At 46.8% G+C, this 24,963-nt stretch overlaps 1 protein-coding gene across 1 annotated transcript in view; it reads left to right on the forward strand.

Annotated features, from left to right (window-relative positions):
• The window catches only part of Ccn (cellular communication network factor protein Ccn), a 348,489-nt gene that overhangs the window by 308,673 nt on the left and 14,853 nt on the right, over nt 1-24,963 (forward strand). The window contains exons 4-6 of the mRNA XM_077636042.1: nt 16,420-16,654; nt 18,347-18,580; nt 23,413-23,639. Coding sequence (XP_077492168.1) covers nt 16,420-16,654; nt 18,347-18,580; nt 23,413-23,639 — 696 coding nt within the window. The remainder of the gene's footprint in view (nt 1-16,419; nt 16,655-18,346; nt 18,581-23,412; nt 23,640-24,963) is intronic.

A 24,963-nucleotide genomic window follows, 5' to 3' on the forward strand; every position in this document is an offset into this window, starting at 1 on the left:
TTACAAATCGGGCAAGAAGCACAAGGACGCCGACGCTCTCTCTCGTTGCCCTATTGCTTTGCCGTCGCAACCCATGTCCTCGCATTCCTCTCCTGTCCCAACGGAGTCAAGCCATTTAAACCCTACAGTTATGCAGTCTTTGAGCGCCGCCTCTATTGCTCCCATGCCAGATATACACTGCAATCTTGCTCACCACCAGAGTGCTGACCCTTACTGTCAAAAGCTGATTGATAGTCTCAGCGGTGTTCTTAGACCTCCAAATGCCCGTCTCCGTCGTCGGCTCAAAAATTTCAAGTTACAGGATGGCACATTATTTTGGCACAACTACAGCCCACTGGGCCACACATGGGTTCCCGTAATTCCTTCTTCCCTGCGTCCTCAAGTTCTACAAGCCTTCCACGACGACCCCACCGCAGGTCACCTTGGGTACCACAAAACCTATGACCGCATCAAACGTCGTTTCTTCTGGCCTGGCCTTTCAACCTCAGTATTAAAATACGTAGCGTCTTGCATCCCTTGTCAACGACGCAAGCGGTCTACGTCGCCTCCTGCCGGTCTCTTGCAACCTCTCCCATGTCCTTCCACACCTTTCGAAGTCGTCGGAATCGACTTGTATGGACCCCTGCCCTTGACTCCAGCTGGCAACCGCTGGGTCGTTACTGCCGTTGACCACCTCACCCGATACGCTGAAACCGCAGCACTTCCTTCCGGCTCCGCTTCCGAAATCGCCAACTTCTTCCTCCACACCATACTTCTTCGCCACGGCGCCCCTCGCCTCCTCCTTAGCGATCGTGGCAAGTCGTTCCTCTCCACCGTCCTCGCCGCAGTGCTTCATGCTTCAGGCACGGTGCATAAAACTACATCTCCTTATCACCCTCAGACCAATGGCCTCACAGAACGCTTTCATCGCACCCTTTCTGATATGCTATCCACCTACATTCACCCTCAGCACAACAACTGGGACTCTTTACTCCCCTTTGTAACCTTCGCCTACAACACTGCCGTTCAACGAACCACCACCTACTCTCCGTTTTTTCTTGTTTATGCCCGCCATCCTACCTTCTCCCTCGAAGCATCTTTCTTCACAGCTTCTACTCCTTCTGCCGCGCCTTCCCACGAACAGTTCGTGTCTCGTATCGCCCACTGCCGTGATCGTGCCCGCCTTCAAACTGAAGCCACTCAAGCTTCCAGGAAAAGCACGTATGATGCGACTCATCGCTCAGTGTCTTTCCGCCCTGGAGACGAAGTGCTACTCTGGACACCTACTCGCATCCCCGGCCTGTGTGAAAAGTTTCTGAGCCGTTTTATTGGCCCGTACACGGTTCTGGAACAAACTTCCCCTGTAAACTATCTCATCACACCTGCATCGCCTGTTCGCGATCGTCGGTGTCGCGGCACCGAGATTGTGCACGTGTCGCGCTTGAAACCCTTTAACCGCCGACCTTAAGATTTAATTTGCGACCAGGATGGTCGCTTTCGTTCGGGAGGGGGAATGTTGTAAGCACTGTGAGTGACCTTCATCTTCATCTCAGCGTAATCATCATCGGTCATCGGGTCGTGCGAAGAAGACGAAGTGTTGCTAAGCTGTGACTAGTCGGTAGCTGCGGCTTCGGCCTACCTGAAGTAAAAAGGTGAATTTGCTGGTGCGTTCTTCTGCCTCACAATATATATATATATAAAGAGGTAAATGTCCGCCCGCACGCAAAAAGCGTACACGGCGGAAAGCAAACGCGCATGACACAAAGAAAGAAAAAAAGAAGAGGATGGCAGGTCCTCGCGCGAAACAAAACGCACTGCTGCAACGACGAGGAGCTCGAGAGAGGGAGAGAGGAGGGAGAAGACACAGAGAGGTCATTGCGTGGAAAATCGACTGCAGTGCGGCACGACTTGATGGATGCGGGTCTCGCCAATCGCTCGTTTGCGGCCCATTGGGCCAGCAGCGGCGGAAGCACGACGACGAGGACAGCTGCGCGGACTTTGGGAGGCAAGCGTGCCGACGATGCTCGCCTGACGCCCTTGCCCCATTCTGGCCGACCTATCTGCATTGACGAGTTACTTTTCCTGCCTCTTCTCTCTCTTCCTCTCTCCTCTTACGCCCCTTCGCTCGCCCTCGCTCAAGTTAGAATGAAGGCACAATAGTAGTCGTGCACGAGATGTATAACTCTTCGAAACACGACATGCGGGCAGGTCGGAACGCAAAGCGCAAGGCACGCTAGACTGGTTCGCGTAGAGGGGAATGATTTGCTGGCCCCCCGCGCCTCCCGTATTCTTCCACTGTTAACTTCGTCCATCATTTCCCAAGAGGAAAATAAAGAGTTAAACGAAGAGTGCTTCTTTCAACGTTCGCATAATGTTCAAACCGGTTGAAGCCAAGTCTGTTCCCGGAGTCCTTGTTAAACTTTGCATGGGTCGAAAAGTGCACAGTAGAGCGAAAGGAGACGAGTACTAATGAGATGCGGCTCGGCGCTGACACTAGTGTGGCAAGCGCTTCTCGAGCTAAAATCGAAAGGAAGTAGGGTAACCTAAAGAAACTTTAGGTGGGCTCCAAAGTCATTTCACTTACTGGATTCATCTCGACGGCGGAACGTACAACAGCGGAGATGTGGCCCTGCTATGGCAGTACGTTCTGAGAGGGCTGAAGCTGTCGCTATGCCATAGGGCGTCCGTTCATCCAGGTGCGACGGGCAGGAGGGGGCAGGCAGACAGCTCGCACAGGCAGCTCGCAAGGGGGTGCCACGCCACGCGATCGCGTTGCCACCCCATCCACATAATCTGTGCCTTGCGCCTCGCACAACTTTGCCGAAACAAAAAATAGAACCAAGATTCCCGAGAAAGGCACACTTGCACTTGTAGTCATCTCGTGTCCTTGCATGCGAGCGTGCACGCGGATATCTGTCACGGGCTGCCCTGTGCAGGCTGCCCATGCAATGCTCCCATGCACGGGATACCCAACCACGCTTTCTAAGCGCAATCAGAATCGCATGCCAGGCAACGCATATTTCCAGAACAACCTGTTGTGTATTCTCCAATAAATTTTTTGTGTTGCATTAAAGCTGGCCTTTGTTCTGCATCTGTTTGTAATATTGCACTTTATTATGCATGCGTCACATACACGTGTTCTTTTGCCCCACGTCTGTGGCGGTCGTCGTTTGAAGCAGAACTCGTCTTCTCCCGAAGTCTTATCTTCTCACGCAACATTTAAGTCGGCCACGTGACTTAAATCGGCCGGCACACGAGAGGGCGCAATGGAAATTATTTCTTGACAATAAAATTTTAAAAAAGCGGGAGAGAAACAGAGGGTTCAAGCGCACTTCTCTGGAGTGTCCACGGACCGGTTGCTGCCTGTGAACCGACCTTGCCAGACATCACGTTGAAGATGCAAGGCGCCCATCTTGGAAAAACAATGTCAGACAACAGGATCGATAAAGCGAGAAACAAACTAGATTGTCCAGTGTCACAGCGCCTGATATGCGGTTTCACTTACTCATATCAAGCAGGAAGGATACAGAGATTTGCATAAGAGTTTCTTGGTCATAACCAGCAGCCTGACAAATGAGACCACAATCTCTAATTCATATTCATGTGTTTTGAGACCGCCGACAGAAAATAAAAAAAGAAAGCGAGCCTGAAGGACGTGGGAGTCCTGTCGCTCGAATAGTATATGACGCGCCGTTTTTTTGCACGACTGTCCGTAAACGGTAGGACAGGTAGAAAAAGGGAGGAAGGAATAGGGATCTCCAAGGGGGGAAAAGACACCATACGCGTCACACCACTGCCCACAGAACCGTATATACGAGTATAGATACTGTATGCGCGAATGCACAGGCAAGTTACCCAGAAGCGATTCAGGGCTGTCGCTAGGAAGCGAGAGGAGAAGGGTGGCGGTTGGCGCACAGGCGAGTGCTCTGGCAGCCGCCTTTCCCTTACTCCTTCCGCTTCCGTTTCCTCCTTCCTGCCGCGGCGGAAGGAGGGAAAAAATTAGCGAGAGAGCAAAAAGAGAGGGCGACACGCTAGACACCGGAAGCAGGTTCTTATCGCCCTCATTCTTTCCATCCTTCCGGTCGATCTTTCCAGACGCTTCCTTCGCCTTTTGCCATCCTTTCTCCTCATCTTCTCTCTGCTTCTCCGCCCTTCCATCAGCGCCTTTTTTCTACCCTTTCTCCCTTCCGTAGAGGCCGCGATGTTCGTCAAGCGTTGCGCGCCGTGTCGCCACCTTCTCGCCCTCGACCATCCCGCGAAAATCGCCATTAATTGCCAACAAAGCTCTGCCGCCCGCCGCGGCGCGCGTGGCTCAGAAGCCGGGCGAAAGCCACGTGCATTGCAGACTCCTCGCCGGCAATGAGTTGAACGAGCTTCCTCCTCTGTCTCCTCGCTGTCGCCGTCCTTCCTGCCTTTACGGAGCCGGCCGCCGCCTGTTGTGAGCCCGCTCCTCCAGTTGGGCTGGGGCTGGCTTTGTCACGCCTCTGGGGCCCTCGAATGTTTTATTTACGCGCCCGAATGGGCCCATCCGCCTTCGCCGCCCCTCGGACTTCCGCCCCAAAAGGGTTTTTCGGGCTGGAATTAAGAATGCGTTGCCTTCAGTATAAACGCCTTCTAGCCTGCAGGAGCAACGAGAAAGAGATCCTGGAAACCTGATAAGGCTACACGAGTCTTATTGCAAACGCCGCTTGTATTTTATTTTTCTTACTTCCTTGCATCGCGGCGTCTGAAAGTACTACAAGTCACACCACACGAGAACGCAGAACAAGTGGTTCGGCGGAAACGCGAATTCGTGCGGCATTTATCTGTGAAAGATGTGGTTGTCGGGCTTGCCTGCTCCGAATAAAGAAAATAGTCAGTTTGGCATTTGAAACAGGTGTTGTATTGTTTGATTGGTCACTACCGGTTTATTATTCTATCGCATCTCACGTGCGCTGTTTGCGCTGGCATTCAGTACCCCGGAACTGTGCTCGTTCTTTCACACTGTGGATATTTCTAAGCTAAATTTTTGTTTCCATGAGTGCCTAGGAAATGCAGATAACATAGGGGAAAAGATAGCGCAATGATCCTGAGGAAGTGATAATCCTAACTGACGGTCCGGAAACCCAAAATCTATGTTGGAGGAGGTAAAAAAATAAAACATGTGGGAATTTTAAAACTCACTTTCCCGATGCCGAAAAATTTACAATGACAGTTGACAGTCGTATCACAAACAACAACGCCCCCTCCCCCCTTACCCCCCCCCCCCCACCCCCCTAACTCCCAGGTGCACTTGGGTAACATGAGCGTAGAGAACCTATTGGACAGCCAACATGTCCCCTGCTGCTCAAGCACTGTTCAATACTTCGCCAACAAGAAAACGCTGGGGTTGATGTGGAATGGATACTGAGAACCATACACACACAGGGCCGCTGTGAAACGCAAGGTCCTTGGGCTCGTCGTCGCTGTTATCGGCGTAATCTGCAGAGCGAGCGCAGGAAGGTGGTTGCCACAAATTGGAGTGCGGTTGGCGTGGAAGCAGGAGGAGGGTTACCGTAGAAGGAGTGTACGCATGGCGAGAATAGAGGATAGTGTCACACCCATCTGTGGCGGCTGCTGTAGAACGCGCCATCCGAGGAGGGGAACAACAGTGGGGCGACGCGCGCTTCGAGCGGTAGACTGGAAAGGAGCGCCACTCAAAAGAATAGTATGTGGAGAAAATGAAAAGTGTGGTCAATAACTGTACATATATGCATGTCTCTCTCAAATCATTTATCTCAATACATCACTAGGTCAAAATAACTCAAAAACCTGCACTGAAAATTCGCATCAGCGAGCATCGTAACCACCAAATGAGTTTTTTGCATGAAAAACATTAATTGTTCGGCTTTTCTGGCTCTCGTGCCGTTCGTTGAGCAGCATTTATTGAAAATGTTTAGTTTAAATCTGGGTATATCTTCTCGTCACTCGATTAACACTCGCAACGTTCATGATTAAGCCTAGACTAATATAGACTTTGTGATTGCTGACTGTATACATGGGTAGTCGTGTAGCCAAACCTCAGAGACACTCGTTGGTAATAGTAGTACCGTCAACATGGTTTGGCCGCGTGAACCGTCGCTGGCGGCCTTGCCTGTATTTAATTTTTTTTTGCATTAGCTTTTCGTCTCAAGTGCCCAATCGAGACGCACGGCTCCAAGGGCTTCTACACGCGAAGAAAGCCCTCATACTGCAACACACTAAGTATTGCGCCTGCTGCTCAATGTTTCAGAGTTCTGGTCCAGGTGCGTCAGAGTGAGACAGTTACCAGGCCTTCTCGTTCTTGCTAATTTAACCTAATCTAAGCAGCGATAGCTCTGCATGAGAGTTTCTGGGGGGGTAAATGATATCTGCGTTGAATCCATTAATTTACATACAACTTTCACGGCAGAGAGAGGTAGGGAAGATGAAATCCTTCACATCACAAATGAAAATAAGAGTTTTGAGGGAACCTCAGACCGGTAACTGACATTTCGACGAGAGGATTTATCTTCGCCTGTGATGGAGAACGTCATCGAGGGGCCGTATAACGCAACGATCAAATATCGGATCACAAGTTTGTGACAGCGATGTGAAAATGACGAAACGATGAAGCGTCGCCGCTTGACGCAAAGAGGGATCAGCCAATTATAGCGCAGTAGCGCCCGGAAGTACCTATACTTGCGCGGCAAAAGGGCCGTCTGGTAATATTTGGAGAAAGACTCAAGAAAAAGCGCAGGGGAATAAAATAGGCAACGCTTTATTTTGCGAAAACACTGTGTTCAAGGTGAAAAGTAGAAAACAAAACAAGCAGCTTAGGAAGTTTTGCTATCAAATTTGCTGGTTGGTAACTTTTGCTATCGCAGGGATGCGCTTACCGGGTTCAAACGTGAACAGGGCGACCTGCACGAAAGCAGCTGGTTCCACGTCCGGTTGTTGCTTTTCTTGCCTTATCTCTTTCAGGGGTCGAAACTGACGCCGAAACAGCTCGTAGGGCAAGCCAAACGCGTCTTCGTCAGCCATCCTTCGCCGTTGCTCGCGGCGGTGCAACCGCCACAGTCGTATCGTCTCGAGGCGGTCACAAAAAAAAAAACAATCAGTTTGCGCCACCATAATGAGACGGGCAGCGTCATCACTTCTGCCGCATCCGTGATGTAAACAGCAGCCGTCCATGACGCAGAAAAGCATTATAGCCACCGGCCACGGCCGACCAACGGGAACGGAGCTAATTGATTCGTTTTTTACATGTTTGTGATTTGATCCTTCCGTAATACGACCTCATGTGCGCACGAGTCACAATGGAAACGCGTGGCGAAGAGCGGATCCTCCCCACAATGGACGGTCAGTGGCCATGCCGAGTGGGAGCGCCCTGTGCTAATCCTATAAATTCAGTGCACGATGCCTGCAAGCGCTGCTTGTGAATAGCCTTTTCTTGGCATCGTACTTAAGGCGCGCGTTTGACTCTCTCAGTATGTGTATGTTCGTGCGTGCATGTGTGCATAAGTAGGAGCATCCGTTCCTCGACCAACATTGACCGTACTATATGCGGCAGGAACAGCACTGGAAATGCAGGGAACAGTATAGCAGCATCAAACGCCTCGAAATTAGTGGCCCTCGCCAGTGACGCCAATACGGGTTGCGTCAGCGAAATTGGCCGTATTGTCGGAATCAGTTGTAGTGGTTTTATTTTCATCCGGACATTCACAGGCAACGCCAGCCACGCCGCGAGGCTACGGACGCGCTCGCCCGCAGCGCATTATAGCCGCGGCGCGCAGCCCCGGAAGAGCCAGCGGGCACCGCTCGCCGGTGCGGCGTCCTAATCGAATTCCTATTCGTGCATGCGCCGCCCTCCTCGCAACGCCTGCAGCCACTTCTCGTGCGGAGCAGCGCGACTGAAAGACACGCCGCTCGCTTTTGCTGCCACCACTGGGCGGCGCTGTCAGTCGCATGCGCGGCGTCATTTATACTGCCACTTCGGCTAGCAGCTTCGGCGGTGGTGCCAAAGCAGATGGCTGCGCGAGCTCCAGTCATGAAGCAGGTAGGAAGAGGAGCCTGTACATAGCCGCACGCTGCAGGCTCATCGCGTGGCCCTGGGGGAATGCGCTAACACGGTTTATTCGCGCCATATCGAGGAAGTACTCAGCTTACGGCCCGGTCGAAGTTGGGGGAAGGGGGTGCTTTTTGTTTCTTTCGCTTCGGCCGTCAAGTAGTTGCGGCTTTATGTGGAAACGTATACACGCGGACTCAGATTCTCTAGTTTATGTTGAACCACAAGCGCAGATCAAGGTATATAAGACGGACTGAAGCGGGTCGTCCCGGTCGCCCTGGACGTGAGGTGAACGGCTGCCCAAGGCAAAGCGAGGTGTCACAGGAACTCGAGCCATATGAAGAGCTCCGCTTGGAGGCAGGGACACCCACGCCGCAATGCGCATTACCTGCAATAGAAAGCTGTTGTCACAGTTAATACTGTGCGTATTGCTCGCAAGTTGCCATTGTGTACAGCGAATTGTGATTTTTTTCGTACTTTATGAGCGGGAAAATAACATCAACGTTTAGTTTAGTTTTACGACCTGCCTCTTTCTTTCTTATTCTGTCGGTATCTGTTATTGCTGCAAAATTTAGCCGCAGTCAGGCGATCTTCACGAACATTGGACTACTTGATCGTTTACTTGGCCAGCCAGACTTTCCTCTGTTATTTTTTTTTCTTGCAGCACTCCAGGGTAATCTCGGCACTTGATTGTATCTAGAAAAGGCTGAAAATTATGGGTGTGCGTGTTTACACACCAAAAACTTTCTTGCGAACTATTCGGTCCATGTGATGGTGTTACAGCGCGACGACCAAACGAAGCCTTGAAATCACGCCTTGAGGATTACACACAAGACACTATTTTGCACTCCCAACCGCTGTGGGCGGACAGCGTAGGCAGGCAGACGCAATTCGGTGTTGTAGCGCACACGTTGAGTTACACGCTGCTCGCGCTGCTTTTCGCCTCTGCCGTCGATTTTGCGCAACGACACATCAGACGTAGCGGCGCGGGAATGGCGTTTCCAGAGAACTGTTTGCTCTGTAAGCAAACTTTAGTATTCGCGTTCCTTTATTCATACGTTTTGGAAACGGCTCTAAATAGAGGCTTGGAAAAAATTCTACTCTTATCGAAACCCACACGGATCCTAAAAGCCTTAAACCGAAAGAAAACGGGCTCGAAACGGCAGCGGGCAGAGAAAACATCAAGTCGCCTGCTCCCCGCCGACATGCGTCACGACCAAGTGCGATGCGAAAGAAGACGCAGTTCTGCTGCGCAGAGTGCTGATATTTTTTCATTTGTTTTTCAAACATGCATTTTTTTCCCTCGAACCTGTGTCTGATGAAAACAAGTTTTTCTCTCGTTCCACTACGACCGCCTACTTGCGCAAAAGGACGCGGCTGCCGGTTGGAGAACACCCTTTGGACTGTTTCTCTTAATGTCCCACAAATATGGAACATAAAAGCAGTTAGGGAAATTACAAAACAAACGGTGCTTAAAATTTTGAAGATTTTATAAGCTTTTTCTGCAGCTCCTCTGTCACTTTTTTGAGGCAGAAATAAAATTGATTGATTGATTGATTGATGGTAGTAAGCATATCAACGCTGTCATGATCGCGTCAGCGCATACTCGTGACAGTTGAAATATTCAAGAAATGGCTCCTCGTAGTAAAGTAACTCTTGCTACGTATCTGAACAAGACACTCAAAGTGAGCTGTTACACGTGCGCACAAGATTGTTTGATTGATTGATTGGTTGATTGATTGATTGATTGATTGATTGATTGATTGATTGATTGATTGATTGATTGATTGATTGATTGATTGATTGTATGCACAACCAAAACCAGTGTGCTTTGGAGCCCCCTGTAGTGCATCGCTCCCTTAATAATTTCGGGTAACTCGGATTCTATAACATGTGCTCAAGTTCCAGCACTCAGTAATTCTTTACATTTCGCCTGCATTTAAAAAGCGGCCATCGGTGCGGAAAATCCTTTTGCGATGGCGGTGAGGATGGCCATGATCAGCGCTCTCTATAAATGTTCTCGTGCGCTGTGCTCTTGGTAATATGGGAACGTAAAAAAAATCGTTGCGTTGAGCAATAATTAATAGACAGCAGCGCTGTCAGAGTTGCCTTGGTGTTGTAACTAGTATGCTTTCTCGTTGGCAAACAGAGATGCGAATAAAGGCAATATTTCTAACTGCCAAAAATACTTCCTGACAAGTTGAACTGAGGATTAGAGCACGTGGAATAAAACCCCGATAGCACAAGTACTGAGAAAAAAAATCTTTATTGCGCGTTTTCTACCGTATTCTCTTTCGTATATGCCCGGAAAATATTAAAATAATGGCAGTACTTAGCAGCTACAGCGTGATCTACAAGACAGGTGTCATGAATGTATGAAGAGTTTTAAAGTGGCAGCTTTAAGGCTCCTGTTCAGCGGAAAATGCGGCATCCCGCCGGCGGCGTCCGTCGTTGAGTCGCGAAAAACCGGATTGGTCAAAAATGTTTGACGTCACACGAGGGAAGTGATGTAAGGTTTATGGGGTTTTAACCTCCCAAAGCGACTCAGGCTATGAGGGACGCCGTAGTGGAAGGCTCCGGATAATTTCGCCATCTGGTGTTCTTTAACGTGCACTGACATCGCACAGTACATTTCGCCTGCATCGAAATTCGACCTCCGCGACCAGGATCGAACCCTCGTCTTTCGGGTCAGCAGCTGAGCACCATAACCAGTGAGCCACCGCGGCGGCTCAAAGCAGGGGATTGAAAACTGATTAAAGCTATGCAATAAATACGTAATTACCGGCCGCATTATCACTGAAACTTCATTACAACAAGTAAGTTTATAAAGCAAATGGATTGCGCGGAAAAGAAAATTGGGGAAATTCGAGGGGAATCAAACTCCTGGCGTTTGTAGCGAGTCAGACATGCTACCCTTAGCCACGCAAGCACGTTCGTACGGCTTGGTTCAAGCAGGGTTTTATATGGATATCGTATGGTCTTTCACATAATGTGGTAGCTTATGACTGCATTCTAATCATTATATGTATGATTAGAGCTGACCTATTTAAGGGGGTGGTGATTAATGAAGCGAGTAGCAAAGTGCACGTCGGTGACGGCTGAGTGTGCGCGAAGGGCTGTATGCATATGTCTCGTGTCAATGGTGTGTTATGTGATCTGGTAACATTAGTAGAGCACGACAGCGCGTAATATGCTAATGAGATGAAGTGCTCGCTGTCGGAAGCTATTAACGCTATCACGTCATACCCTTAAAGGTGGAGCTTAAGTATGCCTCGATTTTTTTTTTCAATCAAGTCCAATCGAGAAACCGATAATTGTCACTGAAATTTACTTGCTTGTGGTGGTGAAGCGCAGGAGTTCTCCTGTTTGCGCGTGATGAATAATATAACTATTTTTTCCGCTGAATTCAAAACATGATCAATTTTAAGCATTATTTCTATGAGCGGAGGTTGAATTACAGCTCCACGAATAAAGCTTTTTGAAAAAAAACTTGTCCAAATCCTGACTTTCACGTCGGAAAACAGCCAACTCCAAAGTTCACATGCTGATATTGACCAAATAGTCTAACATAAAGCATATAACATAACAGCTTGGATAGCGCTAGGTTTTTGCAAGTATGAAACTTTCGCGCCTTTCGAGTTTCTGTTTAGTTGGATTGGCTTCGTTCGAAAAAAAAAAGCTCTTCATGTTATTTTATTTGAAATGCTCCGACTCGGCAGCTCCATTTAGTGCTCTGACACTTCACAGTTGAGAACATTCCTACGTTGCTAGCATTTAAAAAATTCAGTCTTGTATATTTATATGATGGTTGACCACCTAATTGCCGCGTTATTGATGATTTCCTTAGGAGAGGTATTCGATAAAAATTTGTCACAAAAACATCTTGGATTCAACAAAAACTGATAATAATAAATGCTGGTGGCGTCATAGTTTAATCATGTATAAGGACAACACCACCACATCTTTAGCAACCTGAACAGTGTCAAGCCGAACCGCGATAAAAAAAAAGGTTCTATTAGTATTTGAGAAACTTTTTATCAAGAGCCAAGCCTGTGTCTGGGACGATGAAAAGAGCGATGGGGTGACTTTGCGAAAAAACTATCGCAAGAAACAGGAACGACCCAACACGCCTTCACAGGCGCAGTCAACATCATAGGCCACACAGTTTTAAGCTATCAGAATGCTTGTGCTTCTAAATACCGGTTTTCCCAACATCAACCTAATCGAAGCGACAAGGAACAAGCAGCTCCAAATAATAATATTAACGTTCGAAGCTAGCATTACCAACAAGTTTGTGAAACTAGAAATCCTCCTTCTTCGCCATGCCCTCACTTTATGATTATAGCAGAAACGTGGCTGCACAGCGAGATTCCGGATGACCTTGTTCCCCCCCCCCCCCCCCCATGATACAAGATATTTCATGAAGATGAGCCCTTGATATATGGAGGAGTACCCATGATCATTAACAGGCTGTTTTGCTAGAAGATGTACCTGATCTCGAGTGCCTCTGCGTTGTGTCTTGCTGGGGACATCGCTTTTTTTGTATGCGGTTTACAGGCCTCCTAACGTTACACAAGATTATCTAAAAAATTACAAGTGCATATGCTAAAATACAAAAGGAACAAATCATTCTTATTTGGCGATTTCAACTAACGTGGCGTTGGCTGAGAACACCTGCAGCATTGCTCAAGGTTCAAGAAAAATGTGAATATGGTGTTCGGATTATGTTTACGCACCATTTTTGCCACGTGGGTCGCCTCCCAACTCGCGATATTCGTATGAGCAGCATCTGGCATTTGTTCCCCCGGCCTTCCATGACTGCACAGTATCGGTCGCGCAAGGAGTTTCAGATCGTTACCTTGTAAGCGTTTTCATGCCCATAAACCCCCTTGCCAATAAAGAAAGATGTGAAGCCGATGACGCCTTTCTTATTGAACACCTTGAAACTTGCAATGTTGAATTTGATAGAACCAACGTCTGCGCACTCTGGAATCAGTTTAAGGAAGTGTGTCAATATTGCATAAATAATTTTATACCTGTAAAACACAAACTGTTCGCAAGCCGACGCCTTGGATGACGCGAAATATCATCCATCTCAGACGCCGAATCAAAATGCTAACAAAGCAACACGCGCCACGGAACATAATAAACCAACTAAGAGAAAGCCTCGCACTTGGTGTACGCCGGTAAAAAGATTATTTCAAAACTACTCCGCCGAGCTTCACAAAAAGATGACCCGAGGAAATTTTGCCGCCACATTAGCGACCGAGAAGCGCCTATATCAGAAATAACAATCGACAAAACAACGGTTTCTGAACAGACTTCCATTTTATAAGCATTTCAACAATTACTTCCATAGCTTATTTTCTCAATCAAAGCCACGCGATATGCCAAACACAACATCAGTACACACATCAGAAGTTAACTTCAACTCGTATGGCGGTGCCATTTCCATGTTGCTAAACTTGAAAACTACATCATCCCCAGGGCCCGACGATATCCCAAACGCGTTTCGTTGGAGGAACGCTGATTCACTGGCAAGACTCTTGGTTATCAAATATCGTGCCTCGTTGCTAACCGGGAGGGTACCTGATGACTGCTGGACAGCCCGAGTTTTGCCTATATTTAAAAAGACGACCGCCTTTAGGTAAGCAACTACCGACCTATACCCTTAAGATTATCTTGCTTAAAATTAACGGAGCATATTATCACAACTAGCATTAAGAAATTTTTAGATCGCAACGACATTCTGACAGACTACCAGCATGGCTTTCGAAAGGGGGTTTCCACAATAACTCAACAACTTTCAGTTATCCATTCATTAGCGGCATTACTTGGCAACAACAGTGAGGCTGACGCGACTTTTCTAGATTTCAGTACAGAGTTTGAGAAAGTTCCTCGCCGCAGCCTATTAACAAAACTAAAAACCATTGGCCTTCAGCCCATTTTTGTTTCGTGGATAATGATTATTTAACTAACCGTAAACAACTTGTGTCTTTTGATCAGCACTAGTCTGGTTGTCTTTCAGTCTCATCTGTTGTGTCGCAGAGGAGCGTCCTGGGGCCACTGCTCTTTCTTGTATATATTGACGACATTAACATTAAAGTTTGCCCTGACGTTCAAATTCGATTGTACGCAGATTACTGTGTTTTATTTCACGATGTTAACAATGCAAATGATCAGAGGGGCCTACAAAATACCATTACTAATATTTTACATTGGTGCAAGCGTTGCGACATGACTTTGAATGCAGAGATAACTGTTTCTCTTCGCAAAATCAACAAAAAAAAACACTACAGTATGTATATAATTTTGAATCATCACCAGCACAAGTGACGTCTGTAAAGTACTTAGGCGCAACACTTACTAATAACATTTCTTGGGACACCCATCTAGATAAAATTTGTTCACTCGCACTTATTAAGCTGTGGTATTTTAGGCATAATCTTCGAAAAGCCCCCGCTAACATTTAGCTCTTAAGTTACAATACTGAAATTAGACCGAAGCTCGGATATGCTTCCATAATTTGGAACCCGTAAACAAAGTCTCACATAAAGATAACTCGAGAGAATACAAATGAAAGCAGTTATTTTCATATATTCAAAATTTTTATCCACTGACCCCCCTTCAGAATTCATGCGTGCTAAGGGTATTGAAAACGACTCTAGAGAAGGCGAAATTTTCGTTTAGATTTTCTTTCGTTACTTAACAATAAACTCCGACTTGACCCTTCTAACCTTTCCCGAATGCTAACAAGTAGTACATGACAATTTAAAAAAGACTCATTAACTTCGTATTTTGCCCGGACCGATTTGTAAAAGTTTTCCTCTTTTCCACGCACCATGATTGACTGGAACACATAAACCTAACATTATATATCCCAAAAGAATCTAACCTACATTCCTCAGCCCTGTTGCATGCAGGTGTATTATGTAGTATTTTCCTGATATATATTTTACTTCTATATTGCTATATTGTTGTCTATCTAATGTTGTGCTTTGTTGCAGTCATTTTGTTTTTATGAATCTGCCTTTCCTGCCTGGACCTAACTGTGGTCTGCAGTATGCACATAAAATAAAACAAAACTACTCCCCGAAAAGCCGCCAAAACGCCAAGAAATACTTCAGCGTCCAAGGCCGACATCTCCTAAAACAAGCGGAAAAGGAGTGTCGTCATATTTGTTGCGTCGCTTGCTTAACGCTAACGGGCCGAAACTCAGCCCTTCACCTGAAGGCCAAGGGATGGTGCAACCTAACGCGGAACTCCTGCTCCCAAGAGAAGAGTACCACTTTGGTGTGAACTGGATCAACTCAACTTGCTGAGCCTTTTCTGTAAAATACACTCTTCTCCTGAAGCAAAAGCTCCGAAGGAGACACTCACAGATGAGACAGTGCGAATTTTCCGGAAAATGGTGTTGACGTTCTGGGGAACGTCGTGGTGCAAACAAATGACTTCAATAAACCCCAGGCACTTTGAGAAACACGCACATTTCTTAGGTCGCTTTCACGCGGATCTTGTGGAATGGACAGCTGGGCCGTATTTACTGCGATCAAACGTAGCATGAAACCAGCGTTTTGGGCTTCAAACACCAATGGTCTGTCTGGTAATAATAACCTCCTTGGAACCGCTCCTAAGGAACTGATTCGAGCAGACTCACGCCGAAAGTTTTTGCGCTTACTGATGATTAAAATGCACTATGAAACGCGAAGTATGTACGGGAGATTTTAGCTTTCTAGTAGCCATCTGCTAACAAGTGCCATGAAGCAGAATCGTAACATACTTTACATATTTGCGTTTATTTACGTTATTTTGACGTTTACAGATTTTCATTTTAAAGGCAGTGAGTGGTACCTCATTGTGGTCTATACAGTGGCACTGAACAGAATGGCGGACAATACGTACGTGATAAAGCTCAACTAAATCAACTAAAAATACCTAATAAAATTTTTCATTTTGTTTAGAGGCACTCCATTATATACGCTCGCCTTCAAACCAATCACGGATGCAGCGTTTCGCGGGACGCCAACGTATACCAAAGTGCTTTGACTTCCATTGATAGACGAGGCCTTTTCATTTAAGGAGGAGAAATAACGTGCAGCGCTAGTAGTACATATCGGAAGAGCGCCTGGGAGAGTCCGCCATGTATGGGCCTTAATATAGGTTGAACGGCGTACCTATTTGAGGCGTTGTAGCACTGCCAAATTTAGAAGTCTGTGTAATTAATTTTGCATGATTTGCACTTTGCGTCTTCAGTAATGTCTAGGCAGCAAAAAAGAAAGCTGACTATACCAGCAGCGGCTGCTACAAGTATAGATCACTACTTTTCCGGTCATGACCAAGAGTGCTTGTACGTTTATTACAAGTTTACCAGAGGACGTGCGAATTTGCTCGTGCAGGGTGCCGTGCAGTGCGGTCCCTCGTGCCGCTGCAGCAGCGGAGGCCCCCACGAGGGCGGCGAAGGGGGCGCGCGGTGTCCGGACGGCGTCAGCCTGGTGCGCGACGGCTGCAACTGCTGCAGCATCTGCGCTCGCCAGCAGGGGGACACCTGCGACGCCGTCCAGCTGTGTGACGCCCGCCGGCAGCTGCACTGCGTCTACCCGGACAGGAACGCTTCGGTGGGAACCTGCAAGGGTATGCAGTGCCCATAATTAATTAATTAATTATTTAACATAATTAGTTTGTTCAGTCGACATTCAATTTGGTCTCGATAACGCATACCATTTTAAAAGAGATTCGTGCTAAGAGCAAATAAATTACAAAACAGCCGCGACCAGAAGCCATATCAACGGTGCAGCTTGCGGTTGCCGCATGCTATGTGATTTGTTGCTTCTTAGTTCAAACCTCCTGAGATAATTAAATAGCTTCTTCTATCGCTTGTTGACCGCAAAACTGTAGAGTGCGTACGCTTCGCTAAGAAATATACGTAAAGTGAGTGCCAGGGCGCGTGTCATGGCATAATATGACCGGAAAGAATTCTTAAGATGAAAGCGCGTTTCATTGAGAGCCCAGAGGATTGCCAGGCAAATTCCTGAAATTAGGCTTCCATTTGCAAACTTCTGCGATTGCAAAGGCCCAGTAAAATGAACATCGCCTATTTTTTTACCTCCGTAGTGATATTGATCTCATTTTGACGATGGAGATTTGTTTTTAATTGGCATAAAGATGACCAGTTTCTGAGTTTAAAGGATACCCTAAAACAAGGCTGCTTTCTGTAAATCAAGAATTTGAAAACATCGTCGTTGGAGTGAAAATATTGCCGCATGCTGTTGCAGAAAGTTAGTTTGTTAACGCAACTCGGTAGCGTGAAAAAAGTAACAAAAGCGTGAGATGAATTAGGAGCAAAACAAGACAAAATGTGTGTTAGTATTCTTTTAACATGTTTTCTTTTCTTGCATCCAATAGATATTTAACTAGAATTTCGTAGTATGCAGCAGCCAAAAGTTTCTAAATAACTGCTTTATCGCGTTTTTACCGAAAATAGCAGAGGTCATCGGCCCAATATTGCAACAGACTGGTCCCATCCTGGTCCCTTGTAGGGCCAACTTTGCCAATACAGTTCCAATGTTGGGCCAATTACTTGTGCTGCTTGGGTACGTGGCACTCGCGGTAATACAGGAAGTACTATGTCCGCCGCTATGGACGAGGTTAGTGCTAGCGAACACTCTCAAGACTCGGTTAAGCTAAACGTACATAAATACCTCCGAAGGCAGAAGACAAGACCGCTGTCGCCGTTGCTCGGTTTGTAGAGCACCGAACACAAGATTCGGAACTCATGGGTTCGGGTGCCACCGGCGGCATTTGGTTGTTTTTTCTGCTTTTATTATGCATTGATGTAAACAACAAACTAAAAAAAAGACATCCTCTATGCTCTTTGCTTTCAGTGACTGTTGGCTTCTGTAATTTATGCTTTACCTTTAGGCAGCACAAAAGCATCAGAGCTGTATGATATCAGTCATTCTGTAATGAATGCTCCTTCTGAGAAAGAAACGCTTGTTCGTTTTATACTTTCTATCAGTATGGATGCAAACGCGAACACTGTTATGCGCTATTACTATAATATGAAAGGCGACATCGATGCGCAAGCGCTTGGTGAACGCGAACTTCGCACGATCCCTTACGTAGAGGCATGAGCCATGCTAGTTGCGCACTGCTCGTGGACTTCGAATAAATACTGAAATTTGGTTCCCCATCAGTGTCCGCGTTTGATTCCGGCCCCATATTGCGTCATGCTGAACATCAAGCTTGAAGGACGTGAAGTTGGGGGTTTTGAATTATACTGCGACCACGGTAACGCTTTGCCCGTCTCCTGTCTCGGGTTCCCAGTGGTGCAGGGCCAGTCATGCCAGGTGGAGGGCCTGGGCCAGTACAAGGACGGCGCCACCTTCAAGCTGGACTGCCGCACACAGTGCTCGTGCCAGAACGGCACCTACGGCTGCGTCTCGCTCTGCCCGCACGAAGGGGTGCGCCCTTCGGCTGAGTGCCGCAACGCCCGCCTCGTGCGCCTGAGGGGAAACTGCTGCCGAGAGTGGCTCTGCGACCATGACACGCTCAAGCAGCGTGCGTTGCTCTTCCGTGTGCCTCTGCTTCTATACCTCCAACTTCATTCCCGCTTAGCAACTGTCCGTAGGGAAAGAACGAGACGCGCTAGCAGCAGATACATCACTTTCGCCGCAATTGTCGCTACGCCAACAATGCCACGGCGGCTGTCAGTAATTGAAGCTCTTCTGTAACAGAAAATGATTCGGCGATGAGCGTGTGGAGTACTTTTTTGCCAAGAGTCTGATTCTTTGCTGTCTTCACTTTCAGACGTTAGCGGCCTAAAAAGATCAACGTCATCAACAGACCGAATAATCAGTCAAACAAGTGCTTGCTCATGCTTTTGGTCTGCTGTCGCCGACGCAACTTTTGTTGGTCCATGGCTACGCACTAGTTAATTAATAATGCCGACATATTTACGTAAAGCTGCGGGTTTATTTCTCGTCCACTAGCAACCAGTAATATAATTTTGCGTTGTTTTATAGTTAAGTTTGGAGTTGATACTTTCCGCGGCAGGCTCACAGCAAGAATAGAATAAGGGTTTAACGTCTGAAAGAGATACGGGCTATGAAGGATGGCGTAGTGCAGGGCTGCGGGTAAACTTTCTGCCAACTGGGTTCTCTGTCGCTCGTTGACATCGCAGAGTACACGGGCACCTTGATCTTCGCCTGCATCGAAACGCGGCCGCAGTGGCTGGGATCAAACCTGCGTTCTCTGGTCCAGCAGCCGAGCGCCCTAGCCACTGAGCCACGGTGGCGGGGTGGCTCACAGCTATACACATATGATGTAGAAGGAGCCTTTTATGAGAAGGAGAACTGTTGTTAGAGTAATGCAAGGTTTGAGGCTTCACACAACTTGACCAACTGTGCGAATTTATTAAGCAGAGCCAAAGACGACAACAAAAGAAATTCAGCTTTATAGCAGAAGTGCAGTGAAGTATTTCGCATTAAATTAAAATCGTTTTCATTCTACGATGTATCGGACGAACAACAACATGTCACTATTGCGTTTTTGCAGTATTGCTCACATATATACTATATTTAGTCTTGAAGGAATATGACTGCCGTCTCTGACATAACACAGTGCATCTGTGTACAAAATAGCTGCGACTAAGACTGGTCTCAGCTTCACGTGCATTGCAGAGGGGACGAAACAATTTCTTTTTTTTTGGACTGTAAATTAAACGGTCGCGTGTGTTCAGACTTTTCAAATATCAGATCGAATATTATCTCATTCGATTCGCTGAACGATTCAAACAGTGCACGCTCAAAATTATTCGAAACAAATCGATCATGTTGACCCTCTTTCGAATAATGTGCACAATCTTCAAATAAGACACGCCATAGTTTTTTCCTCAACGACGGATTCAATAATAGATCTACTCAGATGCCTCACAGCATGCTGTCGCGGTCATAGTGCGCAAGCTGAGAGATCAGTGCCGTGATGCAGTACATTGGTGTTGCGGTGTTCATAAATCTAATACATAACCTCCAAGATTTGGCGACGTGGCAGGGTTCAGACAGGTATACCACGCCCATCCTTTATGTCTAATCTCGAAGACCATGGCTCATAGATCTCGCATCTTCATTTACTGAAATGCGGCTCTAGTTTATTTGGTGTCATCAGGCGGAAAACTGAATTTTCCGATCAATACATCATAATGGTCAGAGAGTTATTCAATTTTTAAAAAGAAAGTTCAATAAAGCACAGTGCAATCTCAAACAGCTCTTGTATTTCACTTACATACGACCAATTCTTGAATATTCCTGCCCTGTATGGGACCCCTTGTTTGCTTACTTATCTGACACGCTCGAGCGCGTCCAGAATAATGCTGCGAGATTTGTGTCCAATAATTACAGCTTCTCAACTAGTGTCACGTCTCTTAAAAACCACCTTAGTTGGGGATCTTTAGCTAACTGTAGGAAACATTTGAGGTTGCAAATGATGCATCGCATCTATTTTGGAAAGCTGAGCATTGACAAAGACCGGTACCTGCTTCAACCTCACTTTTTTCTAGACGACTTGATCATCAGTGGAAGATCCCGGAGATTAAATGTAAGACAGATTTTACAAAACCTCGTTCTTTCCACGGGCGATCAATGAGTGGAACGGGCGGCCAGTCGGCGTCACTGAGTGCTGCACTGAAGATCAATTCCATGCATTCTTATCTGATTTGTGATGTGGCGCGCAGTTCTCTTGCGCGTGTCTTTCATTTCATTAGTTCCATTGTATTTATGAAACGCGGTTGTCCTCCCTCAGTTCATGCTTTTCCTTATCTAGTATTAGTTGTGTCATTGTATTTTTGTTATCCTGGAGTACTTTCGGCCAAATGAGCAGAAGTTATTGTGTTTCCCCCTGCAATAATGCCTTCTGGCGCTGCAGGTCTCTCTAATAAATAAATAAATAAATAAATACTTAAAACCGCGGAAAGAAGAGGACACAGAAAAAAGAGAAAGTCCAAGGGATGAACGCAGACAAACGCCTCGCTTATTACTTTAGCGCCTTCTTCCCTCTTCAACGGCAACAAACCGCACGCGCACCGAACACACACTGACACAAGTGGACAATCACCTTGTCAAGCCGAGAAATCACAATTTCTTACTGTACAAGTGGATAGAACCATCACTTACACTGATCTGCCAGGGCAAAATCTTGCTATTTGGAAGATTTCAGGAATTTTGCGTACCTTTTTTTCTCTCGCAATATTGATAATCTTTTGTTTCGGCGACAAGCGGCGTGCAAGCTTCGCCGTCATCCCTGCAGGACTTGCAGCGTTTAGGTAGACGCTGTACACGTGCTGCGCCTAAGATGGCGACATGTTCTAGTAACCGTTTCTGAACGTAGCGGCCCGCCTGGCTGATATGAACCTTGCCACAGCTGACCGGAATCTGATAGCTGACGTTCGTTCTGTAAGGCACAAACTTGTTGCGTTGGGTGGTGCCACATCCAACCTTTTTTTTCCAGTATTTTCTCGTCCCGTGCGCTTCTCCTCTTTTTTGTGTCCAGTCCTTTGTTCAGTTTTTAACTTTATAGAATGTCATACCAATTATCCCCTCACCGCACTCTTCTGGAGTTCACAGAGTTAGTATTCTGACTTCGTACTGTGAAAAGCCGTTCCGCATCGGCGCCACCGCTAGCTCTTCGCCGTTCAGTACGAACTTTATAATAAGAAGAAAATATTCACACGAATAATCAATTCGTATTCGATTTGGCTTTATGTGCACAATTCGTATTAATTCGGTTTTCAGAAAGACCTATTCACACACCCCTGCTCTACATGTAAAGGCAGCTCCGGTTCACACATTACGTGTGTGCAGCAAAGCACGCTTTACAATGAAAAATAACACATTGTCCTGCTGACGCAAATAGCAAGCCCTGCATTACACCCGAAACACGCTCTTACAAAACAGTAAACAAACTGAGATTAGTCACGTTATCTATCTATCTTTGTTGCTGCCTCCATTATGAAATGACATCTAGTTTGGCACACGCCATGCAATGACCAGGTCGCAAAGGTTACGTCAAACTCAGTTCTTCACGCTAGTACAGACACTGAAGGAAATAGACCGCAGTTGTCTCCACTGCACCATTCAAGTTTCTCAGCCTCTTTCATTGAGTTACCAGCACAGCAACCTTTTGACTATTAGCACAATGCTAAGCAATCCACTTTAACTGTATAACTTCATTTATGTCCGTGTAAAGGCAAAAACGCCTGTCTGCTGAGAATGCTCCCATCCTAAAATATAGGTAAAGCATCGGGAACCGCTCTCACTGTTAAATTCCGGGGCTTGAATATGACATGCTCGAACAACATCAGGCATATCTCGCAAATTTCTTTCGCCGTTTGTGAACCAATTCGTAAACTCGTAAACGCCTCGTTGTTTACCCACGGAGCGCTACAGCACCAAGCGCCAAGTGCCACTTAACGTTGTCTACTTCCGTATTAGCAGCTCAAGATAGCGAGGTCATGTAAGCTACTGTCAGGTTGCTGATTCTTCAGAACTTACACATCTGTTCTAAAGGGCGTGAGATGACAGAAATAATAACCACACAAAGTAAATATTAATTTTTTTTTTAGAAACTTGCTTTTATCCCATTGTTAACTGTATTGATAAATAAACCGCATTATCTATTCCACGAGAAACCTTCTTACAACAGTAAAATCTTCAAAATTCTTAGACATAATACTACAAAACGTTTTCCCATGGAGAGGCCAGTGAGGCAGGTTAAAGGGATAGTAGTAATTTATTTTGTTGTCTCAACGTATAAATTCAGAGTACCAAAAAATGAAGAAAAGCCTTTAGTGATGGCCTACATGCCTCATTTCTGCCTTTCGTTTCCTATATTGTATTGTGTTCTTGTGCCATTGCGCTAATAAGAGCCTAAACCAGGGGTGGCCAGACAAGCATTTGCAAAGAGCCATAAAAAATAATCTTTTTACTAAACAACCGCAATATAAAGAAAGGTGTGGCAGTTTTTTTTATTTCTTGCAAGAAAGCTGGTGGTGACATTGAAAAATCAGTCATGCAGTGACGGCTAACTGTGCCTCTGCATTGCGATGCCTCATTTGTGAAGCAAGGACCTCTTCTAAAACGTAAGGGAAGCTATCTCTGGAGGCGCAGAAATGGGAAGGGGGAGGGATGGAAGCAACAGATGTTTGAGAGTCGCGAGCTGCACTTGGACCGGCGAGGAGCCACAGTTTGGGTACCCCTGGCCAAAAGAATCAAAATGTATTACTAGAAATGTTTTTCTCTCTCAGGAGTTTCTATACATGAGGCGTGATATGTGTTCGCGTTGCCCGGGACAAGATTAGGAAACGATCCGTGGTTAAGGTGCACCCGACTCCCATGCAGCACTGGCCCTGGCTCGCGCCTCCTGCGAGAGGCACGCTGGCGATTGGAGCCCCTGCTCAGCGTCGTGTGGTGTCGGCGTCTCCACACGGCTGGTGACAGACTTTCGCCTCGGCCAGTGCCGCAGCCGCAACGAGACACGCATCTGCAACGTTAGGCCCTGTACCGCCCTGGACGCCGCCGGGGCTGCAGGGAGCGCCGGCTCCTCGGGATCGCGCCACAGAACCAGGGTGAGTGACCGTGAATCACGCAAGGCGCGTTGAATGCAATGTTCCTTCAACGGAAAAATGGCGTTGCTGCAAAATGCCGTCTATGATGCAGCGGCCCCTGGTTTTCGGCAAAAGAGAGAGTAGATGAACTGACTCGAAATATGCGGGAATTATTGGGTGGTTCAACACAAGCTCTGAGACAGGCCACCCACTGGTGTATGTGCGTGTGAGCTATGTAAGGGATGCATCTGCAGGCAAGCTCAGAGATGTCGCCGGGCAGTTCGAGACACGGTTTCACGTTTGGAGATTTTCGCAGAAAAGAAATGCACGAAGTAAATGCAGGTTCTGTGGCAACGTAAAAAAGAAAAAGAACGCTGAGCGTTGTGGTAGGAGGTGATGGCGTTAAATTACCTAAAGCCGATAGAGCCGTATAAAACGGGATACGAGTGTTCAACGTCATAGCGGTTCTTTTGTCAGCAATAACTACTGGCCGAGCCACTAGCGCCGGCTACTCAGGAATGCGATGTTCCGTGTGAACCCATCTGCGAGTTCTTCTCTGGACCAGCGGACGGCAGCGCTAGGTCCAGGCCCGAGACAGGTTGCATGGACGCGGAAAAAAATGGTGTTGAATAAAAAATATTCGCATCCTCCCATCTACAACTCATTTAAAACCAGTGAATCTACCTGCTCCAGTACGTGGGTTAAGAAAAGGAACAAGCATTTTCGGAGCACTTGCATTCAGTTACGGCATTCTCCACGTTAAACGAGTGGTGTGACATGGGAATTCTCTTGAGCCGTGCATGAAGTGTGGTTGGCGCCAATGTTCTTGATTTGTTACAAGAAGTTTTGGCTTCGTTAAATTTACAACGCAGCTGCATACCGTTAGGAGTTTTGCCTTCAGAACGTTACAAGACGGATAGGCACGCCGACAAGCCCATTAAGAATAACATGTAGCCATTGCAATCGCATACGTAATATGCACGTCACAGAAGCACTTAACAGGGTTCAAATTGCTAGTAGCTGAGTGTCATTGCGCCTTTGTCCTTTATAGGCGCCACCCGAAGTGCCTCTTTCTGTCCCACAGAGCACTGCTTTGCACTATCCACACTTTCATTTGATGCTAGTATCGGTCGTTGCTATGCGTCCTTTCTTTTCCACGTTCGTAAGCCTTTCTTTGTTATACATGCAGCGCATAAACCCTAAGGAACAAATTGCGTACAATTCTGGGTATTGCACTCCAAGACGCATATATGGGTGTAAAAAGAAAGTAACAAAGGGAGTGGGCTAGAGGACAGGGAACTTTTTTTTTTACTTCTTTCTGTTTACAGTGCGAAAACTTGCTTTG

The sequence above is a fragment of the Amblyomma americanum genome, chromosome 1 (genome assembly GCF_052857255.1).
Source record: "Amblyomma americanum isolate KBUSLIRL-KWMA chromosome 1, ASM5285725v1, whole genome shotgun sequence".
NCBI lineage: Eukaryota > Metazoa > Arthropoda > Arachnida > Ixodida > Ixodidae > Amblyomma > Amblyomma americanum.